Source organism: Homarus americanus, unplaced genomic scaffold (genome assembly GCF_018991925.1).
Source record: "Homarus americanus isolate GMGI-L3 unplaced genomic scaffold, GMGI_Hamer_2.0 scaffold36970, whole genome shotgun sequence".
NCBI lineage: Eukaryota > Metazoa > Arthropoda > Malacostraca > Decapoda > Nephropidae > Homarus > Homarus americanus.
Window position 1 is genome coordinate 1,710,035 of NW_024740094.1, and position 21,426 is coordinate 1,731,460.

Sequence of the window (21,426 nt, forward strand, 5' to 3'; positions counted from 1 at the left end):
GAGTGGGTGTGTGGGTGTGAGTGGGTGTGGGTGTAGTGGGTATCAGCTGGCGGTGACACACTATACCACACCTGACAGGTTTGGTGGGATGGTGGACCCGAGATGTTCATAGATACCTGATGCTGTTCCTAGTACACCTGGGGTACACCTTGTACACCCCAGTACACATTGTATAAAATAATACACCTGGAGTACACCTTGTACACTCTTGTACACCTGTGGTATATTTTGTACAGCCCAAAGTGATATTGCTTAAACCATTGTCCTCTACTGTAACATCTCAGCCTCCCCTACCAACACCCCCAGCCTCTACCAACACACACCCCCAGCCTCCCCCTACCAACACACACCCCAGCCTCCCCTACCAACATACACACCCCAGCCTCCCCTACCCATACACCCCAGCCTCCCCTACCAACACACACAGCCTCCACCCTACCAACACACACACCCCAGCCTCCCACCCTACCCTTTTACACACCCCAGCCTCCCCCTACCAACACACACCCCAGCCTCCCCTCCCAACACACACACCCAGCCTCCCCCTACCAACACACCCCAGCCTCCCCTACCAACACACACCCCCAGCCTCCCCTACCAGCACACACACACACACCAGCCTCCCCACCCACCCCCCAGCCTCCACTTACCAACACACCCCCAGCCTCCCCTACCAACACACACACACCAGCCTCCCCCTACTCCCACACACACACCCCAGCCTCCCCCCTCCAACACACACACACCAGCCTCCCCCTACCAACACACCCCACCCCCAGCCTCCCCCCCCTACCAACACACCCCCAGCCTCCCCCTACCTTGCCCCCACACACCCCCAGCCTCCCCTACCAACACACACCCCCAGCCTCCCCTAAACCTAACCCCACAGCCTCCCCTACAAACACACACACACCCCAGCCTCCCCACCAGCACACACACCCCAGCCTCCCCTACCACACACACCCCCCAGCCTCCCCTACCAACACACACACCCAGCCTCCCCTACCAACACACACACCAGCCTCCCCCCCACCACACCCCAGCCTCCCCCTACCAACACACACCCCAGCCTCCCCTACCAGCACACCCCAGCCTCCCCTACCAACACACACCCCCCAGCCTCCCCTGCAACACACACCCCCAGCCTCCCCTACCAACACACACCCCCCAGCCTCCCCCTGCCCCACCCCCCAGCCTCCCCCCACACACCCCCAGCCTCCCCCCCACACACCCCAGCCTCCCCCTACCACACACACCCCAGCCTCCCCTCACAACACACCCCAGCCTCCCCCTCCAACACACCCCCAGCCTCCCCCACCAACACACACCCCAGCCTCCCCCTACCACACCCCAGCCTCCCCCTGCAACACACAGCCTCCCCTACCAACACACCCCCCAGCCTCCCCCCCTACCCCACACACCCCAGCCTCCCCTACCAACACACACCCCAGCCTCCCCCAACCCACACACACCCCAGCCTCCCCTACCAACACACACACCCCAGCCTCCCCCTACCAACACACACACCCCAGCCTCCCCCTACCAACACACACACCAGCCTCCCCTACCAACACACACCCCAGCCTACCCCTACCCTTTCCCCAGCCTCCCCTACCAACACACACACCCCAGCCTCCCCTACCAACACACCCCCAGCCTCCCCCTCTGCACACACCCCCAGCCTCCCCCCTACCAACACACACACCTCAGCCTCCCCCTCACACACCCCAGCCTCCCCCTACCCAACACACCTCAGCCTCCCCCCCAACACACACCCCAGCCTCCCCCTCAGCACCACACCCCAGCCTCCCCTACCAACACCCCCAGCCTCCCCCTACCAACACACACACCTCCAGCCTCCCCTACCAACACACACCCCAGCCTCCCCTACCAACACACACACCTCAGCCTCCCCCTACCAACACACCACCAGCCCCCTACCAGCACACACACCCCAGCCTCCCCAACACACACCCCAGCCTCCCCTACCAGCCTCCCCTACCAACACACACACACCCAGCCTCCCCACCCCAACACACACACCAGCCTCCCCTACCAACACACACCAGCCTCCCCCTACCAACACACCCCCAGCCAACCCCCTACCAACACACACATGCCTCTGTATATGTGTGTGCCTGTGTGTGTGTGTGTGTGAACGAAGGGTGGCGACAAGTGGGTTGAAGAGAAATGGTCGCAACATTATGACTCGAGGGTGAACGTGAAGGGGATCACCGAATGACATTTTCAATACAGCCAGAAAATTGATCCGTAGGTGAGTTACCGTCTGGTGAGGGCCATCAGTGAGTGACTGCACCTCTAGGCGAGTGACGGCACCTCAGAAACATCCCTTATCACCTACATCTGCCCCTCGTAACTGAAATAAGTATATATAATAATTGGTAGTGTCTATATATAGTTGAGTGTCCATCTTATCACCAGGATATATGAGGGAGCTGTATATGGCAACACCCCCCCCCCTGGCATGTTGGCATTTGAGAGAAAAAACTGCAGAGTCGCTGCCCAGATTTTGCCAAGTTGCCAATCTGTTGTCAAAGAGAATACCACAATTATCTATGCTTTTAGTACCTCATTTATGAGTTTTATGAGGCTACTGGAATGACAATGAGCGGTAGGTTACTAACGTTGCGTAATGAGAAACAGCAGATTGTTGGAATGGAGATTTAAAGGGAAATAAAAGAGGATTTTTATCAATAAGTGGCAACGGTGATGCGGCACCTTGGAGGTTCTCTCGGGAGAGGGGATGGGAGCCACGCTGGCCACTGATTGGCTAACCGCAGGGCCGCGCGTCAGGTCACACCGCGGGGACACCCGACGTCCCCATTGGTTTCAAATCCCGACTCCGCCCTCGCTCCGCCCCTTGATCCGCCCAGTTCCAGCAATGGCGGGGGAGAACGTGAGAGTCACCAGTATCCCCCACAACGTTATCTGGTGAGCATCACTATCCCCGTCCCAACTGGGTGTCGTCCGCCAAGTGGTGTGGCCTGAGTGTGTCGTTTACCCGAGTCCTGTGTCGTCTCAGGTCGTGTCGCGTGACTTAGAAACTGCTTTTTAGTGAGTTGAGACGACCAGTATGACTTCCCTGAACGAGCAGATGACGGTGTCGACGACGATGCTGCCCCACTACGAGTCGCCGCTGCCATCACTCTACGAGCCACAGCATCAGCCGCCTAAGCCAAGACTTATGTTCAAGATGCCTCGAGTGGTGCCTGACCAGAAGGCCAAGTTTGACGCTGATGAACTGTTCCGCCGCTTGGCCAGGGAGACAGAGGTGAGTCTACCAGAGTACAGTGAGTCTACCAGAGTATACTGAGGTACAGGGGTATACTGAGGTACCAGGGTATACTGAGGTACCAGGGTATACTGTCTACCAGGGTATACTGAGGTACCAGGGTATACTGGGTCTACCAGGGTATACTGAGGTGCCAGGGTATACTGAGGTGGGGTATACTGTCTAGGGTATACTGAGGTACCAGGGTATACTGGTACCAGGGTATACTGTCTACCAGGGTATGCTGAGTGCCAGGGTATACTGTCTACCAGAGTATACTGAGGGTACCAGGGTTTACTGTCTACAGAGTACAATGAGTCTACCAGGTATACAGAGTACCAGGGTATACTGTCTACCAGGGTATACTGAGGTGTCTGCAGGGTATACTGAGTCTACCAGAGTATACTGAGGTACCAGGGTATACTGTCTACCAGGTACAGTGGAGTCAACCAGAGTATACTGAGGTACCAGGGTATACTGTCTACCAGAGTATACTGAGGTACCAGGGTATACTGTCTACAGAGTACAGTGAGTCTACCAGAGTATACTGAGGTGCAGGGTATACTGTCTACCAGGGTACAGTGAGTCTACCAGAGTATACTGAGGTGCCAGGTATCTGTCTACCAGAGTACAGTGAGGTCTACCAGGTATACTGAGGTACCAGGGTATACTAGGTCTGGGGTATACTGTCTGCAGGGTATACTGAGTGTCTACCAGGGTATACTGAGTCTACCAGAGTATACTGAGGTACCAGGGTATACTGTCTACCAGGGTATACTGAGGTGCCAGGGTATACCAGAGTCTACCAGGGTATACTGGGTCTACCAGAGTACAGTGAGGTCTACCAGAGTATACTGGTGCCAGGGTATACTGAGTTCCAGGGTATACTGTCTACAGGGTATACTGAGTCTACCAGAGTACAGTGAGTCTACCAGAGTATACTGAGGTACCGGTATACTGTCTACCAGGGTATACTGAGGTACCAGGGGTATACTGAGTACCAGGGTATACTGGGTCTACCAGGTATGCTGAGGTACCAGGGTATACTGTCTGGGGTATACCGAGTGTCTGCAAGGTTATACTGAGTGTCTACCAGGGTATACTGAGTGTTTACCAGGGTATACTGAGTGTCTACCAGGGTATACTGAGTGTCTACCAGGGTATACTGAGTGTCTACCAGTATACTGAGTGTCTACCAGAGTATACTGAGTCTACCAGGGTATACTGAGGTACCAGGGTATACTGGTGTCTACCAGGGTATACTGAGTGTCTACCAGGGTATACCGAGTCTACCAGGGTATACCAGTGTCTACCAGGGTATACTGAGTCTACCAGGGTATACCGAGTGTCTACCAGGGTATACTGAGTCTACCAGGGTATACTGAGTGTCTACCAGGGTATACTGAGTCTACCAGGGTATACCGGGTCTACCAGGGTATACTGAGTCTACAGGGTATACCGGGTCTGCCAGGGTATACCGGGTCTACCAGGGCATGCGAGTCTCCAGGGTATACTGAGTCTACCAGGGTATACTGAGTCTACCAGGGTATACTGAGTCTACCAGGGTATACTGAGTCTACCAGGGTATACCGAGTCTACCAGGGTATACTGGAGTCTACCAGGGTATACTGAGTCTACCAGGGTATACTGGGTCTACCAGGGTATACTGAGTCTACCAGGGTATACTGAGTCTACCAGAGTATACCGAGTCTACCAGGGTACAGGTCTACCAGGGTATACCAGGTCTACCAGGGTATACTGAGTCACCAGGGATGCACTGAGTCTACCAGGGTATACTGAGTCTACCAGGGTATACTGGAGTCTACCAGGGTATACTGAGTCTACCAGGGTATCACTGAGTCTACCAGGGTATACTAGGTCTGCAGAGTATACTGTGCGTCATTCAACACAAGTCGACTCTACTAAGCTCAATACCTCTACAAATCTGTTTACTCTCTCTCTCTCTCTCTCTCTCTCTCTCTCTCTCTCATGGTAACCTCTCTGAACAGGTGAGAGAGAGTGACTGTCTTAAACCTATCTATCTGTCTGTCTTCTGTCTGTTCTCCCCTAATCTAATTTTATATAACCTAATCTAATCTGACCTAACCTAATCTAACCTGACCTGACCTAACCTAACCTAACCCAACCAACTCAAATTAAAAAAAATATATATATATATATATAAAATCGTCCCAAATGGCATCAAAATTACAAATACTCGATCTCCATTAGATACGTTCACTTGAGCACGAGTTACGAGTGAACGTATGGGGGTCTTGTGTGAACGTTCAGACCAGAGTTACGTTCACTGTCGTTCACTAAGACTCTACTGTAATCTCTATCACCTGAACTAATTTATAAGTGAATTTTATATATTCATCGTTTATCTTATTGTTTGCTGATCAGGTACAGACAGACAGACAGACAGACAGACACACACAGACAGACAGACAGACAGACAGACAGACAGACACACACATACACATACAGACATATAACGTACAGACAGACAGACACACACACAAGCGTTGACTAAAATCCCACAAGCAAACTCCTTCCGACTTTAAATACAGATTTTGTTAATAACCACAAAGTCGACAAAAAACTCAACAAAAACAGCCATGGCAACTTAACCACAAGAGTTGCCATGTTATTATTTATTCCATTTATTTTTTGGTAAGAAATTCCCGGTTTTTTTTGTCTTAAGTAATTGTCGTTTTGGGGGTTAAATTGGGCAATACGGTAGTTTGGTTGTAGAGAGTGTTAGGTGAGGGATTATTGGTTTATTGTTATTATTATTGTTTTATACATTAAGAAGTAATTCATCACTGTTTATTTAGTTTCAATGGACAGATAGACAGACAGACAGACAGAGAGACAGACAGACAGACAGACTCTTCATTCAGTATCAAATTAATAACTAAGTGGCTGAAAACTAATAAATAACAGCAAATAAATAACGAATAAATAACGACTGAAGATAAAAATAACCTATCATTACATCGTCATACCAGTCAGGCTAAACCATCCTGCAACACTAGAAAAACACGGTCTTGCAACACTAGAAATACACGGTCTTGCAACACTCTTCACATATCAACATTGCAAGGAGCATTTTTACCTTTATATTTGTGTCTTTTTTTTAACGAGTATATCAGTAATTATCGCTATTGTACGAAGGCTTAACGAGGGCGAGAGATAGCGGGAAGACCTTGCAACAGAACGGGAAGACTTTGCAATATTTCAGTAATAATTAAAATAAAATAAATATAATAATAATGGCTATACAATCTCTCTATTATTATTATTATTATTTTATTTTACCTTAATGGATGCATGTGTACAGTGTATGTATGTATGTATGTGTGTGTGTGTGTGTGTGGAAGAGTCAGTTTAGTATCAAATTAATTCATTATAACGAGGTTAGTTTTGGTTATACAATCTTCGCTATAACCGGAAGTAGTGGTCAGTGATTAGACGTAATTGGAAAGTAGTGATAGTGACGAAAATTACTTGTAAAGTGAAGGAAAGTACCTGTAATAATATAAACGTGAGAAAGTACCAGTAGATGTAAGGAATTACAAATAATTTTCGAGACGTGAAAGAAAGTGACGGTATGTGTCGGGAAGTGTCGGGATACTTACGATACTACTTGTAATAAGGAAACAGTGTTATAAAATGGCAGGGAAAGTACCCCAAATATTATATAAATCATCATCAAGTCGTAAAGAAAGTAGAACAAAAGTCGGGTACTGATGGAAAGTACACATAGGGATCTATCATTAGCGGACACTTTCCACTAGCACTTATAAGGAGTCTCTTATTAACGGACACCTTCCACTACCACATAAAAGGAACCTCTTATTAGCGGAAAACTTCCACTAGCCAATACATCACTGTCCGCTAATGTGGGGAACTATCAGAGGTAAAATCCGTTAATGAGAGGAGTTTCCCCGCAGACGGTCAGGTGAGCAATGATCCGCCCACACAACCTTGTACCTGTTCTGACCAAGAGAGAGAGAGATAGAGAGAGAGAGAGAGAGAGAGTGTGTGTACTTAAAATATAAATTAAATGATCTTATCGCCTATAATTTATTTCATAACTCCGAAGCTCAATATCTGGCGCTTAATAACTTATAGTGAGGCTCAGTAGAGAAGAAATAATACTGGATTTATTAGCTCATCTTGTTCATGTCCATCACGGCTGTTTACACTGTATAGTATGTATGAATTTACTGCATCATTATTCATTATTTTTTTTTTCAATTTACATTATTCGATTATTTTTCTCTATGACTCCAATAATCACACACACACACACACGTTCATTGGTCCATTACTTTCATTACGTCATCAAGTGTTAATATATGACGTCATAAGGACCACCTGTGCTTAGGGTGTGTCAGAGAGAGAGAGAGAGAGAGAGAGAGAGAGAGAGAGAGAGAGAGAGAGAGAGAGAGACCTTGAGGTAGACAGGTATAGGTAAAGTTCCCAGGGTGTGAAGGTGGTAGGGCACATTAGCAATTACACACCTGTCACACACACACACACCTGTCACACACACACATCCATCTTATTCCCCTGTATGCGTTGAAGGAAGGAAGGAAGGAAGGAAGGAACAGTAAGAAACGAGAGTGGTAAGGACTAGGGGGACGGAGAGAAGGAATGAAGGGAGGGAAGGAGACGGAAAGAAGGGAGGGCTGAGTAGATATGGAAGGGAGAGGAAGAGAAGGATGAAAGGGAGAGGAAGATATGGAAGGGAGGAGGTGGTAAGAGAGAGGAAGATATGGAAGGAAAGGGTGGAACGGAGAGGAAGAGAAGGGGGGGGGAAGGAGGGCTGGGAAGGTTCAGACACGCCGGAAGAGGTGAATGTAGACTCGACAAATGGTGTTTGTACGTGAGTGTGGCTGTGAACCTCTTTCCTCCTCCCTCGTAATCCTCAATCTTCTCATTTGTCTTCTTTCTTCCATCATCTTCCATCTTCGTCTTCCTTCTCTAGAGGTTTCGATCCCATTATATGGAGGTTTCAATCCCCTTATAAAAGAGGTTTCAATCTCATAAAAAAAAATGTTTCGATCCTCTTAAATACAGGTTTCAATCCCAATAATAGAGGTTTCGATCCCATAAAAAAAATGTTTCGATCCTCTTAAATACAGGTTTCGATCCCATTAATTGTCAATAACTCCAACGCTGCTCTGATCGCCTTTTTACCGCCAAATTTATAATCTCTTAATTGTCTCCTGGTTACCCCGGCACTTATAAAAGTATATATATTTATATATATCCTCTTGCACGAGTGATATACAAATTATACTCATTATACGATATAAATCCGTCGTCTAACTGTATATTATATTAATTATCAGAGATGAATCAAACTTCCTGTCACTCTCAGCGTTTATGGAGACTCCGGCGGCGTTCAGACCTACAAATCAAACCGAAAATAAAATTATTGGAACCTTCAATTATAGGCTGCCGATGGTACAGCTTTATGGCGGGTGATCATACCGTCTCACCTGTCTAACGTAATGTAGGGGGTCAGGTGTATAATATATAACACGGCTCTATAGTATTATATGAAACAGAGGGTAGGTAGGTAGGTAGTTAGACGCCAACACGTAATATACTAGATAATGATGGATGACGTGACGACAGCTTAAAAAGAGGAACTACGCTATTAACTAATTTATCTCGTATTTCTGGTCTTCTCTTATACATTCAAGGGTATTATTATATATCTTAGCACGCCAGAAGTCAATAATATCCAACGTTATAGCTATAATTTCTGGGTTTCAATAAAGTTTTTAAAAAGATTCAAAATATTAACCGGATTCGAAGACATGCAAGATGCTTCCCTCCCTCACGCTACACACATTGACACCCGCCTCGAGATTTTCCTTCTACATCCATATCATTCTAAAAAATATAATAATAATAAATGCAGAGCTAGAGATAGTTATTAACTCTAATGGCAGGCACTATTTTTACCGGTTTGTTAAAAGTTAATTGTGAGTTATGTGAGGTGTACTGTAATCCACCTCAATTTGCAGTGCTTCCGTTTCCCGTTTTTTCCCTCCCCGTTGTGTTTTACTGTTGGTTTTGCATGTTTTTTGGTGTTGACTTTTAACGCCATTATTCTGTTAACACCTTGTACTTAACACTTCACTCCCACTGGGTTTTTTGTTTACTTTTTTTTTTCTGTTATTAAACGAGTTGGTTTTTGCGCCGTTTATAAGTCATGTTTTACGTCAGTTGGTTTTATGCACAGTCATTATTGTTTACCGACGATGACGTAACGATACTTTTACCTGTCACATTATTGTTACTTTTTTGGGGTTAATATATTTTTTTTTACTTTGTGTGATAATTTTAATACTTTTCTGTTTTTTTTACTGATAATTTTAATATAGTTTTTTTATAATTGTATTTTATTATTTGTGAAGTTTTTAAATAACTAAAGAAAAACTCGACTTGTTAGTAAGTTCACTTTTAAACCAGACTAAAAATACCAGTAAATTTTATGATGAATAAAAGTGGGATGAATTATTGTGTAATTTTAAAAAACTCATGAATTTAAAACGATTGTTAATAGAATTTTCTTTTACGTGTTAAAATTTTCATGAATTTCAGACTATTATAAGGGGTGTGTGTGTGTGTGTAACAGGTGAACCCTCCCACAAGTATTATAAACAGGTGTAATCTCCCACAGGTGCGCTACACGGGGTACAGAGACCGGCCACTGGAAGAGAGAAGACAGAGGTTTCAGGCAGGTGTAAGAGAAGGACACACGGAGATGGTGAGTTACCTCTTTACCGTCTAGTAATGTAGCCAATCATCTGTCACGTCTGTTTCACCTCAGCCAATCATCTGTCACGTCTGTTTCACCTCAGCCAATCAGCTGTTTCACCTCAACCAATCATAACCCTAGTTGAGGTAGTGACGTAATCGGACACCATGAAGGTAATTGGTTGCCTCTAATCACCCCAGCTGTCAAATTTGACGACCGTGAAAGGTGGTTAAGGTAACGGGTAATTAAATCAAGACAGATAAAGCTGGGAACTAAGCTGGCAGCCCCCCCCCCCCAGCAAGCTGTAATTTGGCGGGAAAGGACAGCCACCTACGCTAGCCAGACATCAGCTTGCCACACATCAATTAACTCACAAACTTAACAAACAACAACAAACAATCTAAACGACACAATTGACGAAGATAATCACCTTGTTATCTTCAGAAGGTATAAAGTGGGTGTAGAGGGTGTAATTGATCTGTTAAGTGGTTGTTAATGATGTAAGTGTTAGGAGATGTGGCAGCAGTGTAGCGGGTGTGTTTACCTGAGGAAGACAACAGTCCGAGCCTTCATTACCAGAGTACCTGTGTTGGCAGCTGTCATCCTCCTCCTCCTCCTTCTGCCTCACCCCATCATTACTCCTCCTTGGGAAGCAGATGACCGGATTCTCCTCCTTTCCCTTTTACTTCTTGTCCTTCCCCTACCACCTCTCCTCTTCCTTCTCTTATTATTCTTCTTCTTCCTTCATCCATCACTATTCTTCGTCTTCTTCCACTCCTCCTCCTCCGTGTGAAGCGGAAGACCGGATCCTCCTCCTCCTCCTCCTCCTCCTCTTCCTCTGTGTAAAGCGGAAGACTGATCCCCCACCACTTACACTTGACGAATGGTGTCAGAACTTACGGAGAATTTCCCCAGATATTTTTTTTCTTCAAACCGAACACCGAGACGAAACTTTAAAAAAAAACACGAAAATATATAGAAAACGGAGGGAGGGAAGTGAGAAAGAAAATGGGTTGTGGGTGGGTGGTTACATTAAGATATCGTAAAATACAGACTTAATAGAAGACCTGTAACTTCCTGTTCTCTGACCCGTATATACCTGTACCTAAGGCTCCCTCCTCTCTCACACATGATATACACATTAATACACATAATTAGTGATATTATTTCGGATATATTAACACGCGCCTACACATACATAACAATCGGTGGCCCTGGTGTAGGAGGATGGCCGGTCCAAGGGCCACCTAGGCGTGAATTTGTTTAAGGTGTAGAAGCTGTCGCCAACACAACAACCACACCCTGAGTTAACGAGCTGCATGACCCAGTGTCAAGGAATAGTCCGAGAAGACCGGACAACTCGCCAACTGCACTGGTTAACCATTACCCCGGAACACGATCCACAAATGGCATAGCGAAACTTGCCCATAGTTTCACTCTGCCCGGGGATCGAGCCCGGGTCCGCTGGCTTGCGAGGCGATCATGCTGACCATTACACCACAGGTCGCCATACGTGTGTACACACACACACACACACACACACACACACACACGCCAGGTTCAGACAGACAGACAGACAAACACACGTCAGCCTACACGGGTCATAATAACCAATCAGGAGTTATTTCCGGTTCAATAAATCAATTTTCTGATCCAATATGGCGGCTAGATTGCGTTTGTTTGTTTGTTTGTATCAAGGAAATTAGGGATATTTGTATCACCTGAAGATTAGCCCTGGGGTTAGGTTAGGGTAGCATCAAGTTAAAATAAGTTGGTATTAGGTTAGGTTAGGTTGTTATATTAACATTAGGGTGGTTAATCTAAAGGTGAAATAACCTGGAGAGTTAAAGTATCCAAAGTTCCAATTAAGTTATGGTAAACAAACTCAAATATTAACCTTAACCTCCTAGATATTAACATTAACCTTATATATTAACATTAATCTTCAGTAAACCATTAACCACCTCCATCATCATTACCGTCTACCTGTTATTACGTCATCGTCATCATCATCATCATCACCCCCATTTTTATCATTATCGTTATTATTATCGACTTCACCTGTCCGATACTACTACTACTACTACTACCAGACAACCACTACTATCAATAGGAGCGTAAGATACTCCCCAAGTATAATGACAATTTCTACCATAACTACTACCACCATTCGACAACCACTATTATCATCAGATTCTTAACAAATTACAAACACCACTACCACCACCATCAGACAACCATTATTATATAGTATAAATTCCTCAACTACTACTACCACAATCACGTACTACAACTACTACCACAATCACGTACTACAACAACTACCACCATCATATAACCACTATCATTAACAAAAACGTAATACTCCCACAAACTACTACCACTACTATTACCACTACTACCATCACCACCATTCTACCACAATTACCTCCACCACACAACTACCACCCACCATTCCACTACCACACGATCTCACATCACCACCACAACTACCACCACTATAACATCACCACCACAACTACCACCACCACAACTACCACCACTCACACAGTTACCAGCTAAGAGTGTTACCTCATCCTCAACTTCCTTAAGTGTTGCCAGATAAAAGTAAAAAACCTGTAAGATGGCAACCACACCTGCTCCTCCGAAGGATTTGATTGACGACGTGAAATTGTGGGTTGGATCGACACTTGCAAGAGTACGTGGTAGTGGTGGGGTAGGAGTGTGGTAGTAGTAGTGTGGTGGTGGTGTGCTGGTAGTGGTGGTGGTGTAGTGTGGCAATATGGTGTGGTAGTGTGGTAGTAGTGTGGTGGTAGTGTGGTAGTAGTGGTGTAGTGTGGCAATGTGGTGTGGTAGTAGTGTGGTGGTGGTGTGGTTTGTGGTGGTGGTGTGGTTTGTGGTGGTGGTGTGGTTGTAGTGGTGGTGGTGTAGTGTGGCAATATGGTGTGTAGTAGTGTGGCAATGTGTGTGGGTAGGTGTGTGTGGTGGTGGTGTGGGTTGTAGTGGTGGTGTAGTGTGGCAATGTGGTGTGTATTGTGTAGTGTGTGGTAGTGTGGTAGTGGTGGTGTACTGTGGCAATGTGGTGTGGTAGTAGGTGTGGCAATGTGGTGTGGTAGTAGTGTGTGGTGGTGGTGGTGTGTGGGTTGTAGTGGTGTAGTGGCAATATGGTGGTAGTGTAGGTGGTATGGTAACGTGGTAGTGTGTTAGTATGGAAATGCAGTGGTGGTGTGGTAGTGGTGATTGTGGTGTGGTGTGGTAGTGGTGATTGTGGTGTGGTGTGGTGGTACGGTGGTGTTAACAGCGTGGAGTGACTTGCCCATTTACTAAATACAGTGTGTGTACATACAAGCACTAGTTGATGAACGTGGAACACACACACACACACACACACACACAGGAAATATCTTCTTAGCACAAATTCTATAGCGGAAAATGCAGTGCCTTAACCTAACCTAACCTTAACCACAACCTATCCTAACCAAACCTAACCAAATCCAACCCAACCTAACCTAACCTAACCTACTGTAGTGTACTGGGAGAGGACGAGAGAGAGAGAGAGAGAGAGAGAGAGAGAGAGAGAGAGAGAGAGAATAAACCATCTCTTTATCTCTCTCTCTTATCTCTCTCTATCTCTTCCTCCCGCTATTGTTGTATATCTTGTGTTATTGAGGTGTGTATTAACAGTTAAGAGCCAGTTAATACACACTCATGCAAATGGTCCTAATCATCATATATGGCATGACTTCAGACGAGACGAGTCATGTATATATGAATATTAATATACATGTCCTTATTTACCTATACACATAATATACAAATACACCACAATACTTAAAGATATCTACCAACTACTACTACTACTGGTATATATACAAACAAACAAACATACATACATACATACATACATTATGGCAGACTTCCTCCCTCCTTCACCCTTCCTCCGATCTTTACCCACCGCACCAGCCTGCCTTAGTGTGAGGGCAGGACACACTAACAATCATCCCTCCCCTAATACCTACCCACTTGTGACCGTGATAAATAGATTCACTCCCTAACAAGTATACCTCCCTACTCCCCCCCTCTCCTCCCTGACCTCCCTACACCCTCCCTACCCTCAATCTCAACCCTTACGTCTATTTTATTTATTTTTTACAACTTCTACCTTTTTTTTTTAACTAATAATTTAGAGGTAATTTTGCAACAATTTCTGTCGAGTTGGATTATTGTTATGACGCGTTACCTTGGCTTTTGAGAAGTGAAGAGTGGCGGTTAGTGACATCTGGCAACTGTTAAGGTTCTGACGTCACGGTGTTCCTCATGTTTATCGTCCACTTCAGTTTAGATTTTGTGATTATTGCATTAATTTTTTTACTTATTTTTTTATTTCCATTATTTATCACACGTATCTAAGCTGTGTTTATTTACCTATTGTTTTGTTTATATGTAATTAGCTTGTTATTTCTACTAAAATCATCAATTTCTTCTTTAAAAAAATGGTATAGGAACAAAAAGTAATCCCGGTCGTTTAGCTATAACGAACGACCTCTTTGGGAGTTTTAGCAAGTGTGTTAACTACCAGAGTGGTAGTTTGGTCCTGTTAACGACATTTAGAGGTGATTTAAGTTTGTGTTAACGATGGTTGTAATTGGCTTTTTCTTTTTCTTTTTATTTATTTTTTACCGTCTTGGAGATTTGTGTATGTGTTAGTGTGGTTATGCGACCGATTCAGGGGGTTAAGTCATCGTACTCAAGGGGTGGAGTCATCGTACTCAAGGGTTAAGTCATCGTAGCCACAGTTTCAGAGTATGAGGGTAAGGTGACTTGGTTAAGTGAATGTTGGTGTCAGTTTTTGGGTGTGGTGCAGCCTGGTGGAGAAGTGAGGGGGGGTTGGTGGAGCGGTGAGGGGGTTGGAGGAGGTGAGGGGGGTGGGTGGAGAGGTGAAGGGGTGGTGGAGGGGTATGGGGGCTGGTGGAGGGGTGAGGGGGGGTTGGTGGGAGGTGAGGGGGGCAGGAGGGGTGAGGGGGGAGGGTGGGAGAGGTGAGGGGGTGGAGGAGAGTGAGGGGGGTGGGGGTGGGAGGGGAGGAGGGGGCAGGGAGGGGTGAGGGGGTGTGGTGGAGAGGGGAGGGAGGGGTGGTGGAGGGGTGAGGGGGTCAGGAGGTGGTGGGGGGTGGAGGGGGTGAGGGGGGGCTGGGGGAGGTGGGGGTTGGTGGAGGGGGGTGAGGGGGGGTTGGTGGAGAGGTGAGGGGGGTTGGTGGAGGGAGGGTGAGGGGGCGGAGGGGTGGAGGGGGTGAGGAGGTTGGTGGAGGGGTGAGGGAGGTTGGTTGACTAGCAAAAGATAGGTGGTGTGGTGGTGGTGGTAGTAGGTAGGTAAGATGGTTGCTGGTGGTAATGGTTGAGTGAGGGGAGGGTGGTAGTAGTGGTTAGGAGGATATAGATAGGAGGCTTGGTGGTCTAGAGTGTTAGTGGGGATGGTGGTTGATGTGGTGTAGGTGGGGAGGGGGTAGTAATGTAAGTAGAAAGACCAGTTTGGGTGGTGTTGTGGTAGTTCAGGGGAGGGGGTTGTGATGGCGGCTGTGTGTGTGTGAGGGACGGGTTTGTGGATTGGCAGCGACCGCCATCTTATAGAGGAGGAGGGAGGGAGGGAGAGCGGCCCTCCAGTGTGATAATGTTACTAGGGCTTAGTGCCTCTCTTCTCTCTCTCTCTCTCTCACTATTCTTTTTTTCCACTACCATCGAGAGAGAGAGAGAGAGAGAGAGGCAATAACTAGATCTAAACAGACACTTAGTGATGATTAAACGATTAATAATTATCTGATGACCGTTGCAGTATATGTATGTATGTATGTATGTATGTATGTATGTATGTATGTAAAGCCAAACCAGATAAAATTTAAAAAAAAAATTTTTATCCTCAGACAAAATAAAAAAAACACGAAAATCTTACACACACACACACCAGAATCCCGTTAAGGAGACAGCGTGTTCTTATCACATTATATTTCACTATGATTAAATATTTTACCCCACAATTAATTATAGTTGAGAGGTTAATTAGCACTGTAAATAATAATAAGAATAAAGCAGATTTCATTAGGTAACACAGGTTGAAATAATTAGATAAATTAAGGTTTAATTGTCAAGATGCTGGTTTAACTCAATACACCATGGGGGCTTAATTAAATAAAGCAGGTGTAATTAAGTGTGAAAGGCGTGTTTAAATAATTGTAAAAGGTGAACGTTTTAATTTGAGTGTGTGTGTGTGTGTGTGTGTGTGTGTGTAAGATAGCGGTACACACACACACACACACACACACACACACACACACACACACAGAGTAACAAAATCAATAACAATAAAAAACAATAATAATAATACTAAAAACAATAAAAACAGCGACAAAAACAAGAACAAAAACACTACGGCCCTAATAACGACAAAGACAACAAAAACAGGAGAGAAAAAAGTTGGTTAGAAGGAAAAAATAAATGTGAGAGACAGGAAGGAGAGAGTTTGGAGTGATGGACGGACAGACAGACAGAGACAGACAGAAAGATATGATGAGCAGGAGAGTGGAAGAATAAACAAGACATAAGTGACGAAGGGAGTGGGAGGGAAGGAGGAGAGAGAGAGAGAGAGAGAGAGAGAGAGAGAGAGGTGTGAGCCGGACGCCAGGAACTCACACATTATCATACTTACCCCCGCCACACACACACACACACACACACACACACCCCGCCTTTAAATCACCTCACTATAAAGCTGACTTTCTTACTCTGTTGCTTGATGCTGTTATTGACTTTTTTGTTCAATGCCGTTTCGTGAACCTAACCAACCAAAGAAACCCACCTAACTTAACCAATCCTCTTAAGGTTTTGTATCTCTCTGGGTAAAAAAATTTATAATTTCATTCACACATCACAGTCTCGACCTTCCCCTCACCCCAACCATTAATGTCTCTTATTATTTCCCTCATCCCTAATTATATGAACAAAATATCTAATTTTGATTTTTTCTGGACATTTTTTTTGTATTTTTCTTGATTTTTTTTCTTCATCTTAACGTTACTCTAATCTCACCTGACAGTAATCTAACCTAACCTTATCTAATCTAACCTTATCTAACCTAACCTAATCTAATCTAATCTAATCTGACAGTAACCTAACCTAATCTAACCTAACGCCAACTTGACACTAATCTAATCTAGCACCCCAAGGTATAGAGACATGGGGAGGGGGGAGGGTGGGGGGTGGTTGTTTAATACTAAGGTAATCCATTTCTACAAGAATAGGTGATGGTCTGTGTGTGTCAGGTGTGTGTGTGTGTGTGTGTGTGTGTGTGTGTCAGGTGTGTGTGTGTGTCAGGTGTGTGTGTGTGTCAGGTGTGTGTGTGTGTGTCAGGTGTGTGTCCCGAGTCGCCTATCAGCTGGTCCAAGTAACTCGCAGATGACGGGCTTTAAGGTGTAAACTTCTCTAAACTACTGACAGGTGTGACGGACTGAATGTGAGAGCCAATAATTACTTCCTTCTTCTCTCTCTCTCACTCTCTTCTCTTCTCTCTACTCAGCCATGTCTTGCCCTCTAACGTCAACCATCTCCTCCTCTTCTCTCTCTAACGTCAACCATCTTCTCCTCCCAACGTCAACCATCTCTAACGTCAACCAATCTCCTCCTCTCTAACGTCAACCATCTCTCTCTCTCTCTCTCTCTCTAACCTCAACCATCTCTCCCTCCCTCTCTCTACTCTCAGCCTTGTCCCCCCGCCAGTATAACAGGACTCAACAGCTACGCGTATAACAGAATGCAGATGGTGTCGTGTTGCCGTAGTTAAGAAACAACATATTGGTTCCGCTTGTTGTTTACGTGGAGTTACCAGGTGTACGATGACTCTCTCTCTCTCTCTCTCTCTCATATGACTTCCGTGTTATTGTATGAGTCACTAATTTTATTTTTATTATTATTACATAATTTGTGACTTAAAACTAATAAAAGATGGTATTTTCACATATTTACTCGCGCGTGTGTGTGTGTGTGTGAGGAGAGAGCCAGGTGGCACTCACATGCTAATTATCGTACATCTGGGGACAGGTATGGAAGATATAGTAGAAGGGGAAACTATCGTACATTACCATAATGACCGGAAGTGTTTCTGGGTGTGTGTACATCTCCCCCCCCACACACACACAGACACACACACACACACACACACACACGATTGGTCTGTCTCTGTCACCCTAAAACTGGACCAAATACCCCCCAACCGGACAAAACTCCATTACGTTTTCTAACAGATTGTGGTCTCTCTCTCCAACAGGCTTTCATGACCAACGGCACCAACGTGAATCTCCAACTCTCCACCACAGGCTTCTCCAACAACCATAAGGAGGTAGACTTTGACAAGGAACCCGGCAAGGTACGTTCTCCACCTCTCTCTCTCTCTCTCTCTCTCTCTCTCCCCACCTTCTCTTACTCACTCTAACTCTCACTAACGCACTCTCTCCCCCCCCCATTCTCTCACTCATTCCCTCACTTTCTCTCACTGGTCAACATTCAACAGGCCAGAATTTAATCAGTCCCCAAACTCTCTTAAATTAGGTTAGGTTAGGTTAAGTTTGGTTAATACACGAGGACTCGTTAACCTGACCGCTGTATTATGAACAAAAGACAAAAAAATCACGGCCTGAAACAACCACTCGCGGGATAAGGATACACCTAACGAGCCAATCACGTGTCAGGTTACATATCGTACACCAATCAGAAAGTTGTTTACGTGTATATAACCACATACAGACTCGTTTATACGTGAAGGGCCAATCAGAGACTCGCTTACATGTGAAGGGCCAATCACAGACTCGCTTACATGTGAAGGGCCAATCACAGACTCGCTTACATGTGAAGGGCCAATCACAGATTCGTTTACATGTGAAGGGCCAATCACAGACTCGCTTACATGTGAAGGGCCAATCACAGACTCGCTTACAGGTCGAGGGCCAATCACATACTCGCTTACATGTGACAGGCCAGTCAGAGACTCGCTTACATTTGGCTTAGGTCCTCGGGGTATGTTGTCTGGACCAGGTGGGCTAATCAGGGAGATGGTCATGTTTATATGCCAATCCTACACTCGGGGTTTCCCATGCTGGTCCACCAATCACAGGCCGCCACACGAGAGAGAGAGAGAGACTAATACATCTGGACAACCAATAAGAGACAAGGAAAACATCTGGCGCACCAATCACACAGGCGGATACATCTGGCGTCCGACTAATAGAACGAAATACCAACACCACAACATGACCAGTGGAACGGGACAGCCAAGAAACCTCTGAAACGGGACGGCTTAGGACGAAAAAAAAAATTAAACGAGTCCGTGAAGATTTAATAATTCGACTTAACCGGACACGGATAATAAAACTTCAATTAACCGGATTTATTAGTGAGGGAGAGTTATTGATGAGGTTCTTTAAAACAACTTTCTTCAATAAACGATTACCTCAGGTCATTAATAAAAGGATACAATGACTGCCCGGTTATTACTAGTAAATATGTTTTTAAAATGGGTTGTAGGAGGGTGTTCATATTATCCGGGTTTAGGGGAGGTGTTCATATTATCCGGGTTTAGGGAAGGTGTTCATATTATCCGGGTTTAGGGGAGGTGTTCAAATTATCCGGGTTAAGGGAAGGTGTTCATATTATCCGGGTTTAGGGAAGGTGTTCATATTATCCGGGTTAAGGGAGGGTGTTCATATTATCCGAGTTGTGTGGGAGTGGTGGTCACATTATCGGGGTTGCGTGGTAAGGTAATTAACGTTTAGTTTACCTGTTTGGGTGTGGCGGACGGTGAGGCTAACGACCTGACAAGAGTAGTTGGGCACCTAACAACCAATTGGACCTCCAGAACTACCCAAAGGTCGTTTATCTGTCTGTCTGAGCCAGCTAGACCATCAGTACTACCTAACAACACCTCGTCACTAGCCTTAACTACCTGGGGATGGGTTACAGTTGAATCACCAGCACATAACTACCCTCATGTAGGCCCAAGGGGTAGCTAAGATAGTTAGGCCAGTCTACGAGTTGAATCACCAAGACCTAACCACTCACAAACTACCCTGACACCATCCAACTACCCTCCCTCACCTCACGCAGGGACCCCAGGGCTATAACCACGCCCACGGGAAATTGAAACAGACAAACAGAAAATTTATCAAAAAAAAACAACAACAATCATCTTGGTACCGCCCGCAATATTTGTCGGTATGCGGTATCGCTAAACTGAAGTACCAGGGGAAATGACCTTCCTAGCAGCTGTGAGAGAGAGAGAGAGAGAGAGAGAGAGAGAGAGAGAGAGACACGACCTTTTCATTATTGTTTGTATACCTGCAATCCGATGTGAATTTTTTATGATTTTTCAGAATAAAGATCTATCCATCTATCCAAGTATCTATCCATCTATCTATTTATTTATCCAAGTATCTATCTATCTATCTTCAACAAGAGCGCATAGCTGTTAGTTTCCGCATCTACAGTACTTCAAGGCTTCTCCAGTAGTCTCATGAAGTGCTAACTACCCCCCCCCACCCCCCCTCATCCCCTGCAATAGTACATGTTGTTTATGACAGACACAGACAAAGACACACACACACACACACACACTTACCTGTCTCATTCACCTGTTAATAGTTCACACACACACACACACACACACACACACACACACACACACTCTACCTGCAATTAACATTTCTAATTTTTTTAAACTTTTCCCGCCTCTACTGACAACACACAGAGAGGAATGTTCCAATAATGTGTGTTACAAGCCCGCTCTTAATTAGCTTATTTACATTCTATTGTACAGTAATTGTACTAAATATGTAATTATATACCCAGAAGTTATTACAAAGACAGACAGACAGACAAACGGAGAAAAGTACCATTAATGTAAATATATCCCATCTTTAATGATCTTGTTTACATTCTATTGCACTGTAACTGTACTAAACGTTGTAATTATCTGTATTTTAAAGATACAGAGAAGCGTTTATCACCCGCACACACAGACAACAAAGAAATGTTCCCAGTAACATTCGTGGGTCAAATATTTCCGAGGGTATTGTCTACCTCTCTTAAAACAAAACACAAAAAAACACGATAACAAAAAAGAAGAGAGGAGACAAGAGAGAACCCTGAAGAACAAAGGGTTATGTTGAGAAGTGATAATAACATCTGGTGCAGGTGCCCGGGGCCGCCTCCTTCAGTAGCACCACCACCAATAAGAGATGGCGGGTGCGCTGAAGGACAAATTAGCATATATTAATTTTCCCGCCAACTGCATTACACCTCAGGGTAGAAA

At 45.2% G+C, this 21,426-nt stretch overlaps 1 protein-coding gene across 1 annotated transcript in view; it reads left to right on the forward strand.

The window, feature by feature from the left end:
- Nucleotides 1-2,911: 2,911 nt before the first annotated feature.
- Nucleotides 2,912-21,426, forward strand: part of LOC121875123 (protein big brother-like) — a 31,545-nt gene continuing 13,030 nt past the window's right edge. Inside the window, exons 1-3 of the mRNA XM_042379499.1 lie at nt 2,912-3,292; nt 10,002-10,088; nt 18,391-18,489. Of these exons, the coding sequence (XP_042235433.1) occupies nt 3,095-3,292; nt 10,002-10,088; nt 18,391-18,489 (384 nt within the window). The 5' untranslated portion in view covers nt 2,912-3,094. The remainder of the gene's footprint in view (nt 3,293-10,001; nt 10,089-18,390; nt 18,490-21,426) is intronic.